The sequence below is a fragment of the Cicer arietinum genome, chromosome 5 (assembly GCF_000331145.2).
Source record: "Cicer arietinum cultivar CDC Frontier isolate Library 1 chromosome 5, Cicar.CDCFrontier_v2.0, whole genome shotgun sequence".
NCBI lineage: Eukaryota > Viridiplantae > Streptophyta > Magnoliopsida > Fabales > Fabaceae > Cicer > Cicer arietinum.
Genome location: NC_021164.2, coordinates 38,428,784 through 38,449,183, shown reverse-complemented (window position 1 = coordinate 38,449,183; position 20,400 = coordinate 38,428,784). Strand labels below are relative to the sequence as shown.

General features: G+C 31.6%; 1 protein-coding gene, 1 non-coding gene and 1 pseudogene across 2 annotated transcripts; all 3 read left to right on the top strand.

Moving 5' to 3' along the window:
• Window positions 1-3,541: 3,541 nt before the first annotated feature.
• LOC101498377 (uncharacterized) lies at window positions 3,542-11,083 on the top strand. Its single transcript, XM_073368717.1, has 4 exons — window positions 3,542-3,632; window positions 3,799-4,789; window positions 8,707-8,826; window positions 11,024-11,083. The coding sequence occupies exons 2-4, from the start codon at window positions 3,809-3,811 to the stop codon at window positions 11,081-11,083; spliced, it is 1,161 nt and encodes a 386-aa protein (XP_073224818.1). The 5' UTR covers window positions 3,542-3,632; window positions 3,799-3,808.
• LOC140918608 (coniferyl alcohol acyltransferase-like) lies at window positions 10,977-12,220 on the top strand (annotated as a pseudogene).
• Window positions 12,221-12,793: 573 nt separating this feature from the next.
• LOC113784475 (small nucleolar RNA SNORA69) lies at window positions 12,794-12,917 on the top strand. The gene has a single exon (XR_003470520.1). It is a non-coding gene; the product is annotated as a small nucleolar RNA SNORA69 (small nucleolar RNA).
• Window positions 12,918-20,400: the final 7,483 nt, after the last annotated feature.

Genomic DNA, 20,400 nt, shown 5'->3' with positions numbered 1-20,400 from the left:
AAGGAAACATAACTGTTTGTGATTGTATAATCGATTAGGCAATCGACTGGCACAATTAGAAATGAAAATTGCACAAGTCAGTGGTTGATGATAATTATCAGTGGTTGATGATAATTGATACATGCATAATTTATTTACTCTGGCTATTTTGTCCGCTTCATATTTGTATATATATTATTGTTGGATTGGTGACTCTTGCTCCTATTGTAGAATCAGAGTGAATACCCCATACTTTAAGGAACCAGTTACGTAGGAATCAAGACGATGACATATGAGCCTTGACTTGGATGCTAGTTAGAAGCAGACAACTTGTATATCTAATAGGCCGTCAGTACTCAATAGCCTTCAATTAAGAATTGCAATGATTATCTTAGGAGTAGTCGGATTATTAGTTTTTAAATTCTTATTGTTGTAATTTATATTATGTAAATTTTCTTTTGAATGAAAGATGTCTACTTTGAGAGATTTTGTAATGACAAAACGTATTGTTTTACTTATTTGAATTGGTGTATTTTAAAATACTGGATATTTTGTGAAAAGAATTTTAAAAGTATAAAGTGTAAGTTAAAATGTTTTCCTCATATTTATATGGTATATGGTATGATTAGGATTAATTACTTGAGTTTCACAAATGAAACACTGCATTTGAAAAAGTTTATAAAAACATTTCTCTACATGAAAAATTGTTCATAAATACATGTATGGTAATCATAAAAAACTAGAAAAAATATAATCCACAATTATTTTGATGATAGAAAAATTTATTAAAGAATAATGTATTCACTAATGTATACTCCATTATGCATGTGATGTTAGAACTGTGTTGGTTTGAAGCACAATGATCTTTATTTGTATTTTAAGGATAACAAAAATACATGTGAGCATTATTTATGTTTTAATGTATTTGTCTAAGTGTGTAGACTGAAATCCATGTCGTGAAAATATTCATTTGGGTAAAAGACTTTATTCACTATGCAATACACTTTCAAAAATTTGATCAATGTGTCTTTTTGTGACTCTGATCTGTTAGTGCAAAAATTTTTTAGCTACAAATCTCTAGTTGATTCTTGGATGATAACCAAACAAACAAATAAGAACAATTATCTCATAACTGTATATGTTAGTGTGTAGATTAAGTTAGAAGGAAAAAATTTATATTAATGACTATCTATTTTAAGGTAACATAAATTATGAGTAAATTAGATATAATAATATAAGTGTTTATAACAGAGAATATTATCACTCAATAAATAAGTAATTATGTTTACTAATAGACCATGTCACAATAAGGAGCATTGCAACAATCATATAATAATCTATGGTTTGAGTCAAAGAATTAAAATGCAAAGGATATAGAAGTCAAGGTTTTACCCTGTAAAGGAAATTAATGCTACAATACTATTCACATTTAACAAAAGATCCATATCAACACACTTATTGCAGTTGTGTCTAACTTTGATGATTGCGCTCTCAACGCACCTATGATGAATCCATTAATACACTCTCGCTCTGATAAATCTACATTTGTTGATTCTTGTAAGTCAGTTGATGTTCTAGTCAACATATCAAGTCAATACTCTGATAAGAAGTCTATTCTCCAACATCGTTAGCTCATCACAATGGACTTATCCTCTAACATAAGAAGTGCATGGCATTATCTAATAGTGAATTATTATGAGATATGTCTTCTTAATTAAACATGATATGAATTAACTATGAAGATATATATGGATATGACTTAAAGACTGATTTTTCTTAAATGTTGATTTAAGATCTCCAACTGTAACATTCTAAATGGATGCATTTCTCAATATTTAATTAGAAACCAATCAATCAATCAAATAGTTGAGAGAGTGGAAAAGAAAATATATTAAGAAGAAATTGTGTAGAATCCCATAACACATCAAGAAAAGAATGAATAAAAGGGATGTTCTATGTCTGCCGGTGAAATTAAATACTATATGGTAATTATTATTAATATATCTCTATTAATTTATATTCAATTAATTATTAGATTTCACCAATTAAACTTGACACTTAATATTTTAGGAAAAACAACTTGAAAGAGAAGTCACTCAGACTGAGATACATCGCTATCTTCATGTCAATCCTGTAACAAATGAGTATACTAATGGATTATAAAAAATGATTCAGATACATATATATTTGTTTAGTATTTAAATTGATATATATATATATATATATATATATATATATATATATTTCTTTGACTATATACATACTAGTTATAATGAATTAGTTCTCTAAAAATATTATTATATATTAATTAATTATTTTAATTTTATTATTATTTTTTATACAGGAAAAATTTCAACAAGTCATGAAATAATGGAATGATTAGCAAACTACTCTATCTCCTGCTTAGCAAGCCCGTCCATTATAGCGGAAACAATATGAGACTGAGTTTTATGAACATTAGTGATGGCAAGTACAAATGATGTATGTTAGGTGCTGATAGTTATCATCAACATTTGTAAAAAGACCAACAAAATATATTCAGACTGAGACGTCATCTTCTTATGCTAGTACATATCGATCATCGTCCGTTGACTGACAATGTTGACCAATTAAAGGAACCATGGTTGAGTGAGCAAGAAGAAAAGACACAACAACTTATACAAGCAGCAATTGATAAACTAAATGAAGAATGAAAACAAAAGTTTCAAAAGCAACAACAACAGTTTCAACAACAACAATTTTCATTTCCTCATGCGTTTCATCAGCAGTCCCCGCCTCAACAACAACATTAATAAAATTTAAAAAATTAATTGCATGTAACTAATTTTCTTAATAACTGTGATAATAATAGTGAAGGGAGGGAATATTTCATATATACTCCACCACTTGACAGATGTGATGATAACTAAGATGCCAATTACCACGGCAACACTACGCCAAAAATGACATTTAACAGCGCCCATTTTACAGCGCTTGCTAAACACAAGCGCTGTTGTAATTATATTTTAAAAATAACGGAACCTATTACAGCGCTTTTTGATGCAAAGCGCTGTAGTAGGTCATATAACGTTTGCGCATCACGTTATAAGGCCTTTACAACGCTTGTCAAAAAAGCGCTGTAAAAGGAAGCGCTTTCGCGAATCAGTTACAGCGCTTTTTTCACAAGCGCTGTAAAACACATGCGCTTTCATTGAATTTAACTACCTATTACAGCGTTTTTTTCACAAGCGCTGTAAAACACATGCGCTTTCATTGAATTTAACTACCTATTACAGCGCGTTTTTCACAAGCGCTGTAAAACACATGCGCTTTCATTGAATTTAACTACCTATTACAGCGCGTTTTTCACAAGCGCTGTAAAACACATGCGCTTTCATTGAATTTAACTACCTATTACAGCGCGTTTTTCACAAGCGCTGTAAAACACATGCGCTTTCATTGAATTTAACTACCTATTACAGCGCGTTTTTCACAAGCGCTGTAAAATACATCTTTAAAATAATTATATACGTTGGAAACCCTCATATCCTCTACATCTTTCAAATAATTATATACGTTGGAAACCCTCATATCCTCTACATCTTTCAAATAATTATATACGTTGGGAACCCTAATATCCTCTACGTACTGTGCGGCCATCTACGTTGTCTAAGGTATTTTTTACACATGATCTGTTATGTTTTGAAATTGTCAAAAATTGTCAAAAACTCATACCACATGATCTGTTCTGTTTTGAAATTGTTAGTTGATATTGGTTTCTTTTTGAAACTTGTTGATATGTTTTGAAAGCTTATTATTTTTGTTACTGCATTTATATAGGTGGTATAATATGGATAGGAAATGGATTTCAGCCAATCGATTGTCAAAAGAGTATGAAATTGGAGTGAAGGAGTTTGTTGAGTTTGCAGTGAAGAATGCAAAAGATCCAAATAGAGTAGTTTGTCCTTGTTTAAAATGTTGTTTTGGAAAACGTGTTAGAGAAGATGAATTAGAAGGACATCTAGTATGTAATGGAATTGATCAAAGCTACACATGTTGGATAAGACATGGTGAGAAAAAAAAAGGAAACATTAATTTTGAGAATAGTTCGACATATGCTTCAACTGACTTCGATACAGATACATATGAGCCGGACCGAGTTGATGAGATTGCAAAAGCAGTTGAAGAAGATCTTCGAGATTGTCCTAAAATGTTTGAAAGTTTGTTGAGTGATGCAGAGAAAGAATTATATAATGGTTGTACTAAATTCACAAGACTGTCAGCGATATTAAAGTTGTACAACTTAAAAGCGAGTAATGGATGGTCTGATAAAAGCTTTACGGAATTATTAACACTCATAAAAGATATGTTGCCAGATGATAATGAACTTCCCAGTCGAACCTACGAGGCTAAACGGATTTTGTGTTCTATTGGAATGAGTTACGAAAGGATTCATGCGTGTCCTAACGATTGCATTTTATTTCGAAACGAATATGAACTACTTAAGGCGTGTCCGAAATGCAATGTCTCTCGATATAAGAAGAAAGAATCTACTCCAGCAAAAGTCGTGTGGTATTTTCCTATAATACCAAGATTTAGGCGCATGTATCGCAGTGAAGAAGATTCAAAACACTTGACATGGCATGCAGATGAAAGAATTAGAGATGGAATGTTTCGACACCCTGCAGATTCCCCACAATGGGCAAAAATTGATCACGAGTATCCTGAATTCGGGATAGAGTCAAGAAATCTAAGACTTGCACTTTCTACTGATGGAATGAATCCACATGGTCTTCAAAGCATCTCACATAGCACGTGGCCTGTGATTTTGGTAATATATAACCTACCTCCATGGTTATGTATGAAGCGTAAGTTTATGATGTTGTCTCTGTTAATTTCTGGACCCAAACAACCGGGGAATGATATCGACGTATACTTGACTCCTCTAATCGAAAATTTAAAAAGTATGTGGGAGACAGGTGTGGAAGTTTATGATGGGTATAAGAAAGAATGTTTCAATTTAAGGGTTATGTTGTTCGGCATAATTAATGATTTTCCAGCATATGGTAATTTATCAGGATATAGCATTAAAGGTCAGTGTGCATGTCCTATATGTGAAGAGAGTACAAATTGGATGCGGTTGAAACATTGTAAGAAGAATGTGTTTCTTGGACATCGTAGATTTTTACCTTATAGTCATCAGTATCGTGGGTGGAGAAATGCATTCAATGGAAAATCAGAGGAAGGTAAAGCTCCTTTAGCACCGACTGGATATCAAATACTTGAAAAAGTACAAGGTTTGACCAATAAATTTGGCAAACCTTTTGCGGGAGAGCTGGTGAAAACTGGGTGGAAGAAAAAGTCAATTTTCTTTGAATTGCCATATTGGAAGTCATTGTATGTAAGACATTTCCTCGATGTGATGCATATTGAAAAAAATGTATTTGAAAGTGTTATTGGTACGTTACTCAATGTTCCAGGAAAGTCTAAAGATGGCGTCAATGCAAGATTGGACTTGGTCGATATGGGAATAAGAAATGAACTGGCTCCAGTAAAGAAAGGAAATCGCACATATCTACCTCCAGCCGCTCATACTCTATCTAGAAAGGAAAAAATTGTTTTATGTAAATTTCTACACGAAGTTAAAGTTCCAGAAGGATACTCTTCGAACATTAAAAATTTGGTTTGTATGAAAGACCTCAAGTTAAAAGGTTTGAAGACCCATGATTGTCATATTATAATGGAGCATTTGCTACCAATAGGTATACGTTCCATTTTACCTGAAAAAGTTCGACTAGCCTTAACTAGATTATGTTTCTTCTTCAGGGAAATTTGTAGTAAAGTGATCGACCCTCAGAAATTACCGACATTGCAGAGGGAAATTGTTGTTACTTTGTGTGAGCTTGAAATGTATTTCCCACCATCGTTTTTTGATATAATGGTTCACCTTACTGTTCATCTGGTTAAGGAGACACAACTTTGTGGGCCAGCTTATATGAGATGGATGTATCCGATAGAACGATATATGAAAATATTAAAAGGGTACGTAAAAAGTAGAAGTCGACCAGAAGGTTGTATTGCTGAACGATACATTGTTGAAGAGGCTGCTGAATTTTGTACTGAATATCTGTCCAATGTTGAATCCATAGGGCTTCCCATGTCTCGTCATTCGGGAAGACTATCAGGAGAAGGGATAACTGGAAGGAGACTACTGACTATATCAAGGACAGAATGGGAGCAGGCACAATTGTATGTTCTGCACAATGATGATGAGGTTCAACCGTATGTTACAATACACATTGATCAGTTATCTCGTTTGAACATGAATAGGAATCAAAATTGGATAACTCGAGAGCACAATCGAAGTTTTGTAACATGGTTAAAAAATCACATAATGTCAAAATTTGATATAGACCCCGGATCAATTTCAAATAGATTGAGGTGGCTAGCAAATGGTCCGAGCTTACATGTCTTTTCTTACACTGGTTATGTTATTAACGGCTACACATTTTATACCAAAGAACAAGATGATCAGACCACTATGCAAAATAGTGGAGTCACTCTCGTAGCTGAAGCGATGCATGTCTCAAGTGCAAAAGACAAAAACCCAATATATGCAAATCTATCATATTTTGGGGTTATCGAGCGCATATGGGAGTTAGACTACACAATGTTTCGTGTTCCCATATTTGGTTGCAAGTGGGTCGATAATAATAATGGCGTTCGGATTGATGAGTCAGGATTCTTGCTTGTCGATTTTAATAGGGTGGGATACAAAGACGAGCCTTTTATTTTAGCGTCGCAAGCTCAACAAGTGTTTTATGTCACTGATCCTTCTAATGATAAATGGTCTGTTGTCCTATCGACCAATAAAATAAGTGATGATAACAATAATGATGAAGATGTTGGTAATGATCTTTTATTTGCAACATCACAACAACCACATGAAATTGATTCAACTGATGATGGTTTATATCTTAGAGATGATCATGATGAGGGAATTTGGATTAATCCATCGTTTCGTATTGTAAATGGACAAACAAATGTGAATGTCACCAGGAAAAGAAGAAGGGCATCTTAATGTATATATATGTTTAATTGTTTTATATAAGCTATGCATGTAATCTGAACTGTGTTATTGTAAATATGCATGTAATCTGAATTGAGTGTTTTATACTAAGTTCTGATTAATTTATTTTCTGATTAATTTATTTTCTGCTTATATTTAGCTTGATTTGAGTGTTTTATACCAAGTTCATGTAACAATGAGTGTTTTATATTTAGCTTGATTTACATGAACTGAACTGAATATAAATTAGTAATTTACATGAACTGAACTGAACTGAATAGAGAGATTCTCTTTTGCTCAGTGCATATATATATATAGATTCTTCAGAATACTCATTTCTAATAATTCATCATCTCCTAAAGTATTGTGATAAAGACAATGATAACAATATTTTTAATCCAATAAACAATGATAAAAATGTTTTTAATGTCATCCCAACCCAAATAAACCAAACACAAAAATAAAATAAAGAGACATTTTACAGCGCTTATCTTAAAAAGCGCTGTAAAAGATCCTTTTAAAAATAAAATAATGAGTGTTTTATACCTTTTACAGCGCTTTTCACACAAAGCGCTGTAAACGACTCTTTTGAAAGTGAGTAAAAAAGACATTTTACAGCGCTTATTTGACAAAGCGCTGTAAAAAAGCTTTAAAAATAATATTCATCAGACACCTAATTTCTTCAAACACCTTGTACGCATCATGGGAATCCAAAAAACATCAGACACAAACCCATTTCTTCAAACACCTTGTACGCATCATGGGAATCCAAAAAACATCAGACACAAACCCATTTCTTCAAACACCTTGTACGCATCATGGGAATCCCCAAAAACACCAGACACAAACCCATTTTTCGCAACATGGCAATGATCCTGAATACCAATTAAGTTTCGATTTAAGAAGGAAAGAGAATGTAAAGAGATAAAAAGGGTGTTGAGGTGGAGATTGAATTGTGAAAGAGTAAGCTTTGATGTTTGTGAAGAAGATGCATAAAAGGAGAAGAGTTTGGTGAAGAGGAAGGGATTTTTGTGGTGACCAGTTACTACTATGTGGGTTTTGCATGCATGTTGAGCTTGTTTAAAAAATAACATAACATAACAAAACACAAAAACAATAAGGCCTTTTACAGCGCTTATTTGGAAAAAGCGCTGTAAAAGAGCCTTTTAAAATTAACATAAAGAGACATTTTAGAGCGCTTATGTGGAAAAGCGCTGTAAAAGGCTTTAAAAAACATTCATATAACATAATAACACACGGAGGTCTTTTACAGCGCTTATTTGGGAAAAGCGCTATGGCCACTCGAAAAGGAAGAAAGAGATGAAGCAGTAAGAAGGGGGAGAAGAGAGAAAAGCCTCAGATGCGGAGTGCTTTTGGTGTGATTTTCCAACTGGGGAGAACCCTCTATTCCAAAGCCAAAGCCAAGCCGGGCCGGGCTGGGCCAGGCCAGGACAGACGGCGGCGGCGGCGCGCGTGTGTGGTGGTCAATTTGCTTGCGTTCTCCCTCCTTCACAAAATTGGGGTGCCCCTTGGGGCCCATCCCAAGTTCATTACCTCCACCTTATATACCATACTAGTGTGTGGTATCCCTCAAATGTGGGACTTCTCAATTTTTTTCAATTCACATCAACACTAGCTCATAAATGCCATCGTTATTTCCAATGCATTTTTCATTAAAGGCATCATCATTTCCAACAGTGGCTGATGTTGAGCTTCAATGCCTCAACTTTTATAACCCTCATGAATCTATTGAAGGAAAGTTTGTTCCCAAGAAGAAGCATGGTGTGCTCGCTGTCCAGGTATAACAATAATGTTTAAAAGTCATCTGAAATTTTAACCACAACCAATACTATTCTTAAGTATAAGTTAACGACCTCCTCGTCTTCATAACTGAGACTCTGACATAATTATATTAATGTATATTTAACCAATTGGATTTTGAGAATAAATTTATTTTATGTTATTTTTATTAGATTAACATTGATCTAGTCATTGTTTCATTCATAAAGATGAGAGAGTTTTATCTTTGATCGTCGTTAGAGTTTTAGATGATTTTTATAAATATTCGTATACAGTAAACCATCTATGAAGGTGGACGACTGTATCATCGACCTCGATTAATAATATTAATTTAACATCAATCGTATTTTAATTAAACACCAATTGATCCCTAAATATATAAAGTATCATTTCTGTAGTATTTAAATATTTAAAATTACAAAAATATCCTCAAATATATATCTTTTGTTAATAATTTTAAAGATTAAATTGATTAACAAAAAATATATTTAAAAATCAAACTAACTGATAAAAGATATTCGATAACTATAATTAACAAAATATATATTTAAATACATTAAAAAAATTAGTGACTAAGTATCTAAACCGCTGGGAAATATGTGGACAATCTAGTTTATATAAGTTATATTTTTTTTTTTATATAATTCAGTTAGCACATTTTTTTAGTTTTTCTAAAAAAAATATTATCTAATATGTTTTATTCGAGTTTAAATTTTTTTAATTTAAATTAAAAAATATTTGAATCGAGAGAATTTAAACTCTATTTTTAATTGATGCCAGATTAATCACTGATACAATAATATTTAAATTTCAACTCTTGTCAAATTGTGATTATATGTTAGATATTTTGTTATTGAAATATGCTATAGATAAAAATATTTAATATAATAGTTTAGAAAATGAAAAATAATTAAGTGTCTACCTAAAGTTTTGTATTCTTTTACTAACAATAAGTAAACTCATGCAGAAAGAACTTAGTAATGATGTCTGATATTAAAAATAATAAATAAAAAAAGAAACATGCATGTCATATAAAATTAAGCAAATACATTTTACAAAATTTATATCAAATTTTATTACGTACGTTTTATATTTTATAATCTTACCATTATAGTAAGCTCTTTCTGATATAAGTTTTTTCTTTTGTGCGCAACACTAAGTTAAGAATTTAAAAAAAAACACCAAAAGTATATATAATAATAAGAGGCCATACCTCAAACCATTACATAAAGGGACAGAACCCCAATAGTAACAAGATAGTTTCCTGTAAAAAAATATAGCAAGATAGTGGCAAACATTTTTTAACCAATACTCCTATTAAAATTATAAATTGTTCTATAGTGTGTTTTCTTAACCTAGTTTGATTGATAATTATTTCAATGAAACAAGTTTAGATACTTTTCAATTGATTGAATCACAAATAAAGTTTTTTTTACTAACAAAAAAACATTCATACAATCAATGGTAGAAATTACATCGATCGAAAGCAATATAATATAAAGTTGTTAGAACTTAAATGATAAATCTGCATTAGAGTTTATATTCTCACATTCAAGCTTAAATTCAAGAAGAGAGATATTAGTAGTTCCAAAAATAGGATGACCAACAGGGACATTATTAGTGCCAACCTTCTTAGCTGGTTCAACTTCAACAAGAACAACCTCAAATAGAATTTGTCAGGAACCTTGCAGGCTTGTCACAATGGACCTTAATGATAAAATATTTCCATCTTTCTTATTTTTCTCTAAAATATTTTTAGAAACTAATCATTTAAAATACTTTTAGAAAGTTACCAAAAAATTATAAATATAATTTGAAGTGTATAATTCTTAAATATATGCTAATATGTGTCCCAGTAACACATGCAAATGAATCAAATGTAAAATTTTATCTTTGAATTTGTGTATTTAACTCCTTAAAAATATAAACAATTGTTTAATTTTCTCAAATCTTTAAGATATATCTTAAAGGTACATGTTTATAACACCCTTTATTCTTAAACCTTTTTGTTGAAGTATCATATTTTAAATAAAGAAAATAAAAGGAATTTAATTCCAAACATCACTAAGCATAAAAAATACATGCTCATGCACATTATAATATCAATGTTTGAAATTTTTCTAACATTTAGTGTTCTAAATCTATTTTTTGATACATTAAATTAGTGTTTTAATTGAATGTATCATTATTATGCAGGCAACATCATTAAAGTGTGGTGGAATAGTAGTGGCATGCACATTTGATCATCGTGTATAGCAGATGCCTATTCAATAAACATGTTCCTAGTATCATGGGCTGAGATTGCCCAACCAACAAACTCCATCAAGCCCACAACAATAACAACCACTAACACACCATGTTTTAATCGCTCCCTCCTTAGCCCTCGTCATATGAGTTCCATCCACTCTTCCCTCCATGACATCTACATTCCCATCTCCAAACTCCCTCCTCCTTCACCCACTACTACCAAGCCATTTTGTAGCCGCATATACCACATTAATATAGAGGAGCTTCATCGTTTGCAATCACTAGCCACTACAACAAGCAATGGCAACACCAAGCCCACAAAACTCGAGTCTTTCTCGGCCTACTTGTGGAAGTTGGTCGCTCGTGCAACTATAAGAGATGTGAGTAGAAAAAAGGTCATTAATGTCAAAATGGGTATAGTGGTTGATGGGAGAAAGCGACTTAGGAATAGTAATTGTGATGAGGAAGAGAGAGAAGAAATAATGACACGATATTTTGGTAATGTTCTTTCTATACCATTTTGTGGAAAATCGGTGGAGGAGTTAGTTGATAAGCCATTAGGGTGGGTGGTTGACGAGGTTCGTGACTTCGTATCGACAACTACAACAAAAGAGCATTTCTTAGGGCTCATTGATTGGGTGGAAGCAAATCGACCTATCCTTGGGTTGGCAAGGATTTATTGTTGTGGCAACAATTAGGGACCTGGTTTTGTGGTGTCTTCCGGCCAAAGGTTTCCGGAAGACAAAGTGAATTTTGGGTGGGGGAAAGTTGTGTTTGCATCTTATTATTTTCCATGGGGTGGTGAAACTGGTTATGTCATGCCAATGCCAAGTCCATTAAGGAATGGTGATTGGGTTGTGTATATGCACCTTTTGAAAGAGCATTTGGATATCATAGAGTTAGAGGCTAAACATGTCTTTAGGCCTTTAACTTGGGATTATCTCAATCAATGATGAATATTGTATTCATATAATATCATGTCGATCGATGTGGTTCTAGTGGTTTAAAGTTTAGAAGTTTACAAGAAATCTTATATTTAAATATCATTGCAACAACAAATATATGTTACATTATATGGTTGCTATATGTTGTAATATATTCAACATTGTTGATATGAACGGGTCTATTTAACTAGTTAATTGATAATATATGGATGAGGATTTGGTTTTCTAGGTTTTACTTTATAGAAATCAAAGTGAATTTGCGTACAGAGAAAATGTTAGATTGAAAGTTTGAAGAAACTATACTGCTTTAAATTACTACAATTCTTTCTTCTTATTATCAAATTTCAACAAAAAAATCCTATAAAATATTATTTATTCATTTGTTTTCCTCAATTTAATTCAACTCTTTGCTAGAAATAGGCAAATAATCAATTTCTTAATATGCGATCTTTGAACTAATTCAACTGGAATATATAAATGGAGATCATATATCACTACGCGAAAAAACGGCTTTTACAGCGCTTTTTTTAAGCCATTTACAGCGCTTTTTCAAAAAAATAAGCGCTGTGGAAACGAGCGCTGTAAATGATACAACAACGCTTTTTAAAAAGCGCTATAAAACATGTAAATACAACGCGCGCTTGTTATGCACATTTTACAGCGCTTCTTCACAAAAAGCGCTGTAATTGCACACCCATATATGAAATTATGGGTGGGCATTTTACAGCGCTTTTTTGAGAAAGCGCTGTAATATGCACACCCATATATGAAATTATGGGTGGGCATATTACAGCGCTTTTGTGAGAAAGCGCTGTAATATGCCCACCCATATATGAGTTATGGGTGTGCATTTTAGAGCGCTTTTTTGAGAAAGCGCTGTAAAATGCACACCCATAACTCATATAATGGGGTGCATATTACAGCGCTTTTTGTGAAGAAGCGTTGTAAAATGTGCATAACAAGCGCGCGTTGTATTTACATGTTTTATAGCGCTTTTTTAAAAGCGCTGTTGTATCATTTACAGCGCTCGTTTCCACAGCGCTTATTTTTTTGAAAAAGCGCTGTAAATGGCTTAAAAAAAGCGCTGTAAAATCCATTTTTTCGCGTAGTGCAATAATAGGCTAGAAAGGAATGTCATGACGATGACCAATAAAATTGGTTAGCAATTGGACAGAGGTGCCAGTCAACATACATATTACGTATTACTTATGGCTACCACACCAAAGCATAACATGTTGTACCAGTTCCTGAATCGTACTCTTTCTTCGTCTGGCTGTATTTCTCACTAATAGATCGATTCATTTTAATTCTTTATTAATACGAACAACATGAGGAGAGGAGAGTACCTGAGTTGGTGCTGCTCTTTTAAGTGGTCGGCCAGCCAACTAATTAAGTTGGTGCGGCTGACGTTCCGAATTAACAAGTTTATTTTGCACCACTTCGGCATTCACGAAATCAAACGAGAATGAAGCAAGGTGCAACACTTTACACAAATAAATTATAAAGCGTGTGTATCACACTAAGTTTTAGGTTCAATTCACCAATATCAATCTATATATATTAAATGCAAACAGAGTAACTGGTGAATCTCCTTCAAGATAATTTAAAATCCTTGAAATTAGTTGCACATTTACATCAATCATATCGATCAATGATAGTTTACAGAATAAACTTCTTTCATTTACTCTCGTCCACTAAAAAAAGAAATGACTCATAAATATTTTTGATACAAATTTGTTTCATGTAACATGAAAAATTGTGTTCTTATTTATACGTAAATATCTCTATTTATAGAAAAACTCGTATGTGAAAGAAACAACTCTTGAAAAAAATTGCAACTCTTGGTAAGATGCATTGGTTTGATGACTAACAGATACATTAAACTCAAACATCGCAACTACTTGATCAAGTGATATATTAAATTATTTAATTTTGCTTTTTTAATATAGCTATTAGAGAATTTTAAATATATTTTAAAAATTCCCTAACAATATACATAATTGATTCTTTTTGTCATGGCTTCTTCAACTAAGAAATTTTCATTTTATGTTCTTTCGGTTTTTTTGCTGGCAATTGCAAAGTTAACTCTCAAAAAGTAGTTTCCTTCGACTTCCCAAAATTCATCGCTGGTCAATCTGGTATAACCATATAAGGTGATGCCGACATTTTTCCAAATCGGATTTTGGAACTCCAACCCTAGAGACGCTAAATTTAGAACGGGTCGTGTACTATATTCATCATCGATGTCCATTTGGGATAGTACTAGTGGACATGTTGCAAGCTTTGTCGCTTCCTTCTCCTTCACCAAAAGAGAACTTTAGAGGTATTAGGCTAGCAGATGGAATTGTCATTATTTTCTAACCATCAGCGATAGAGACAGTCATTTCTAGCAACTCTGGTGGTGGACTAGAGCTGTCAATTTGATAGACCCCTTAATTATTGGTCTCCGACCACATATTGAAGGGTCAAAAAATTTTATAATTTAAAAGGTCCCAAAAAACAAGACACCCTAAAATTTTGTGGGCTTAGTGGGCCCATATGTCCACTTATTTAAAAAAGAATCGATTTTGTATTTTCGATAAAATTTTTTTCGATTTTTTACTATAAAATATTTTCAATTTTTTTCTAAAAAAGTTTTCGATTTTTTTTATTTGATATAAATGATTTATCTTTTTAATAATTTTTTTTTCTCACAATTTTTTTAGAAAAAAAATATTTTTTAATATTTTTCGAATAAAATAAATTTCAAAAATTTTTTAACAACAAAATCTCAAGATTAACAAAATATTGAGAGCCTATAAGCCCCTAAAGCCCCTCCCTTAGGCTCCATGAAATATTGGGCCTAAATTTTTCAAAATTTAATTTGATAGGGGCCTAATATTAGAGGTTTTTTTTAAAAAAAAATTAAGGACTTTAGAGTTGGGACTTTTTTGACAGCACTATAGTGGACTACTCGGAGTAGTTGATGCAAACAATGCTTCTTTGTCAATCAATGGGATTCAAATTATGCACATATTAGAATCGATGTCAACTCTTTAATTTCCTCAAAGACAACAACATGGAATAAGGTGAATTGATCATCAGTCAAAGTAAATATAATATATGACTCTCTCTAACATGTTGAGCGTTGCTGCCACTAATGACAATGTTCAAATTTCTACTATTGCTCAAGTCGTTGATTTGAAAGTTGTGCTCCCAGAAAACGTTATGGTTGGTAATTCTTCAACAACAACACCTGAAGGCAGGAGGATCTTGGTAGGAACAGGGGGGCCGCGGTCACAAAAAAAAAATTATAAGTAAAATGATCAAAATGTTTTATTAAAATTAAGAAATTACAATAATACTTTAAACCTAAATCAATATCCTCTCTCTTCCTCTCTCTCGTCTAGTCTTCCGCTCTCTCTCCCACCCTCTTGCTTCCAGAAACACGAATGATTACATGAACCTGCTCCTCGCCTCGTCGACTCGCGTCGCTTTGCCTCTGCCTCATGTTGCTCAGTCGCTCCGCGCCTCCGCCTTGCCTTGCTCGCCTCGCCTCCCCCCGTTCGTCAAAACTCAAAAGGTTCAGATTTCAATTTTGTATTTTTGTTTATCATCATAATTGATGTTTGGAGTTTGGAGTTTTGTTTTGGATTTTTGTTTGCTTGGAGTTTTTGTTTGTTTCAGATTAGATGTTAGTGCTGATTTTTGTTTGGAGTTTTTTTGTTGCATATAAGGTGTTTGATTTTTGTTTCTATTCAATTTTCACTGAAAAGATGTTTTATGTTTCCTTAATTGGTTGATTTAGGGAAGTTTGTGAGAATCAGGAAGAGTAAAATAATTGATTTTTTTTTCAAGAGGAAAATTTATGAGAGTGAAAGAGATGAATAAATTATAACTTCTACATCTGAAACTATCTATGAGAATCCAAGAATTGAAGAAAATGAGAATCATCTTTCCAAGATTTCTAGAGTTTTCGAAGATGACTTTGAAAAATGTTTAGAATATGACCCCGGAAAGCACCCTCAAATTTGGCAATATCCACCAAATAAATTGGATGCAGTACATAGAACTTATCTAAAATTTGGTCTTTATCAAATAAATTTAGAAGAATATCCTTTATCTGGCAACGAGGTTCATCAAAGACGATTTCAATATGCTTGGTTTAACATATTTTCTTCATGACTAGAATATTCACCTTCTAAAGATGCTGCATATTGTTTACCATGCTATCTATTTAGCAAAAGACCAAGTGAGCGTCCCATATCAGATGTCTTCATTGGTACAGATTTTAGAAATTGGAAGAAAATTAAAAATGGAAAATTTTGCGCCTTTCTCAAACACATAGAGATGAATCATTGCTCACCACACAACAATACAATGAAAACTTGTCTAGACTTATTGAATCAAGATGGACAAACTGAAGGACCTCAAAGGCAACATACCCACTCACGGTCTTTCATTTCAACTTTTACATGATTTGGTGTAGCAATGTATGCATGCATGGAGGGTATGATAATAAATAGTATGGCTAAACAAAGACCATATTCAAATCATCTATATATTTGGGTTTACCTCTAAATAAAAACCATGTTTGTGTTAATGGGACCATTTTGTTTCCTAAACTTATGTAGTTGCGCGAGTGATTATCTGAATGCTATAATTCTATTTTCATGTGACTGTTGAGTAATCAAATTTATAAGTTCTAAATTCCTAATAATTATTTCATTAATAACTATATATTAGCTTTAAATATTGAATTCTCTTACATTAATTATGTCTTTACCAATATACTCTTAAGTGTTCGATGAGCTATAAGATCATCCATACATTGGACTGAGACTTATCGTCTCACCTTAAAATTCAAAAAAAAAAAAATACTTCACATCTTTGTTTACAATCTAAAATAAATATTTTAATAAAATCATTAATTAATTATCTCTCCTCAAGGGTATATAAATTTATAAAATCATACTAATTGTCAACAAATTTTAAAGCATTAACAACTTTTTTAATATGATTTACTCAAAGGGGTTCTATATTTAGGATGGAGAGTACTATTCAATTCTCGAATATAAACAAAACAAATTTATATTTGGTAGTCTAAAATAAAATATAACTAAAATTGTAACTGATTATGTTTCTATATTTATTATATATATCATTCAAAAAATATTTTTTAATAAATTTTATTTTATTTTTAATCTAATTAATAGGTATTTTAAACTATTAGTACGATAGTATAAAAAGCACTCTAATCCAAAACAAAACAAAAAGTACTACAAATAATCAAAGGATTTAACATATGTAAAAATTGTTTCCCTATTTCATCTCTTCTCAATTTGTTTCCCTATTTCATCTCAGACTCAACGATTTAGATTCAGCAATTTAGGGATTCACGAGTAAGTAAAAATTGTTTTTCCTATATTAGAAATTTGCATTGGTTGAATGATTTGATTGATTTTAGTATTTTATATTTTAAAATTGATTTAAGGTTCTTTATCTTCATTTTCAGATAAAAGATAATGAAATAGCAAAAAAACAGATATAAAGTTTCTCATCTTCAAGTTCTGGTTTAATTGAAGGATTTTGTTGCAATAGTATCATGTAATTTTTCTTAACACATATTTTCTTTCAATGATGTTGCATAGATGTTTTGTAATTCATATAAAGTTTGGTACTAGGATCAATATTAGATTGTTTATTTGTCTTTGGATCCTGTTTGGTTGATATATATATATATATATATATATATATATCACAGCTTAACATGATAAATGATAAATAAGAAATAAAAATAGGAAGCAGAAAACTGAAAGAACATAAACTATTAGATAAGTGTGTGTATACAACTAAAATTATAGAAATATTAATTCAATGTATAAAATCTAAAACTAAAGAGATAAAAATATCTGTAAGTCCATGCAGGAACCAAACTTTGAAATATGCTTTGGAATACAAGAGCATTTGCAGACAAAAATGCCTTGTTAGGTTAACATATATAGCCTCATCAAGCATGCGACAAAGGCAAAACAATGATGATCACACCTATATGTTGGTATCCTAGCTGAAAGACATACTTCAACTTCCAAAGATGCTCTCATATCTTCCTTCACCATACATAATAATTGTGAAAACAGATTAGCACATTTTAATATTGGTAGTAATAAGTTTGCAAACCACAACAATATATAGACATTTCAATATGACACATTGGTAACTATAAATTTGTTGTAATCAAGTCCCTGATTAAAACCATAAAAAGGAAGAAGAAAGGAAAATAAGATAAATAAACAATGCACCAACATTTCAACTGTAGCGCTATCAAACAAACAAAAGGGATGCCTTTTTACTTTTATGCAAGGTGCTGATAGAAGCTTGTGCATTACTAAGACACAAGTTAATGTTTTGGAATTAGTTCACTATATTTTTTGTATTAGTTGTTGTGGCCTGTCGGGATACACCAATATCTTATCTTTTATAGGATGCGGTTTTGTGTTGGCATTTGCTTTTTCCTCTCATGTTACCAAACAATTATGCAGTATTAATGACTCTTATTTGTTAAAATATATGCTGATGCTATACAAATTTGACACTGCTCCTTAATAGTTCTCACTTGGTATAATTTATTTATGGATGTTTTTGTTCATTCTGTCATGCAGTAGTTGTTTTGCACACAACATAGTTGTTATTTCATAATTATGCTATTGGTATTTGATAGTTTTCATACAACATAGTTTTTCTACAGCACAACACCATTTTTTTTTTGTATTAGTACTTGTGTGGAAAGCTTATCATATCTATTATAATGTGATTTTGTGATAGCAATTGCTTTTTCTTCTCATTTCTACTTAAGTTATGCAAACAATTATGCAGTATCAGTAGTTCTCAGTTGTTTAGTTTTAAGATGCTGATATACAAATTTTGACACTAGTTTCTAATGATTTGGTACAATTTATGAATATTAAGGTTATGTTGTCGTGTGGTAGCTATCATAATGGTTTGCGATAGTTTTTTTTTTGAATAGATATGTTGACCGAGTTAAGATCATCTTCATTTTACACCTTCTCTATTTCTTCTATTTGTTTGATAAAAATAAAAATGTTTGAACCATCTTTATCTGTTTTTATCGGTCTTCGGATCCTGTTTGATGATAGACACACACACACACATACATACATATATATATAGATACTTGCATTGTAGTTTTGTTTTAGTGTGGAAAGAGAATGATATATAGAGAGGTTAATGGTTCATAATAATAAGTTATGTTTCAAACTGACAAAACTTTATTCTCTATCCATTGAGACTAACGGTTGACCGTTAAACAGATAAATTACGTTCTTTGATGATATCCTATTTCATTAGTGAAGTTCCTTGGAGTGATTATGATAACATATTTAGTGAAATGATTAATTACTGTGGTATATATTCCTTTTTCTTCTTAAATTATATCCTTATTTGTGCTTGAAATTTACTTCAAAATCTCTTACTTTTGCATCTAGTTTCCTTCATTACCACTCTCATTATTCCTACCCCTCATATTATAATGCAACACATATATGAATTTTTTTTCTAGACAAAGTTGCAAATTGGATATGTTGAGCAAACTCTCTTACCTGCATTAGGTCAAGCTGTAGTGTACACTGAAGAACGTTCTAAACCGCCTCCTGGAATTTAGTCTCCTTTTGAAGAGGTAAGCTAATCTTATTGAATTAGAGTGAATTAGTTTAAATGACTCATTCTTGTGAGGCTGCGGTGAAATAGAAATACGTGCTTTGATTTATTGTATTCTTCTTTTCCTTTATTTATATCTAAGTTATATTTTAAGCTATATTTATTTTATGTAAATAGAGGTAATAACTCGAATCGTTTTGCAAAGACTTCTGATATAATAATAATAATAATAACTGAATTGAAAGTTGAAATTAAAAAGGGTTTTTTTTTTAGATTTTTGATTTATCAGATGAGCAAAATAATTAATCCACTTATTCGAGTTTCAGATCATCACATATTTTATCTATGAGTTTAATTTCTAATTCGTGATTCTATTCTTATTTGACTATAGAATTGATCAAACAAGGGTAATCAATCCTATGTGAATTTGGTTTCTTTGATTGGATTAAGCATCACAATCATCAAAATATTATAATTAACGATCAAGCGTCGCAAAATTATAATTCAATTAAACTAGAAACCGAATCCAAATTATGTCAAATAAATTTAATCAATCCTATTGAAATTCAATTTAAGCAAATAAACAAGAATATAATCATGAATCGAAATTGACATTGTAACCTGAATCTCAATGTGTTGATGAAACTCTAAACTCGTTGATTAATCTTATAAAATTAGCCTTCCATGAAATTAAAATAAAAACTGTTTATTTTCTTGTAGCAATTT

Excerpts from the sequence above, each read along its gene's own strand:
- LOC101498377 (XM_073368717.1), top strand. The coding sequence starts at position 3,809 with ATGGATAGGAAATGGATTTCAGCCAATCGATTGTCAAAAGAGTATGAA. Across the intron at positions 4,790-8,706 it reads GCACGTGGCCTGTGATTTTG|GCATCATCATTTCCAACAGT; the intron begins GTAATATATAAC and ends TTTTCATTAAAG. Across the intron at positions 8,827-11,023 it reads ATGGTGTGCTCGCTGTCCAG|GCAACATCATTAAAGTGTGG; the intron begins GTATAACAATAA and ends ATTATTATGCAG.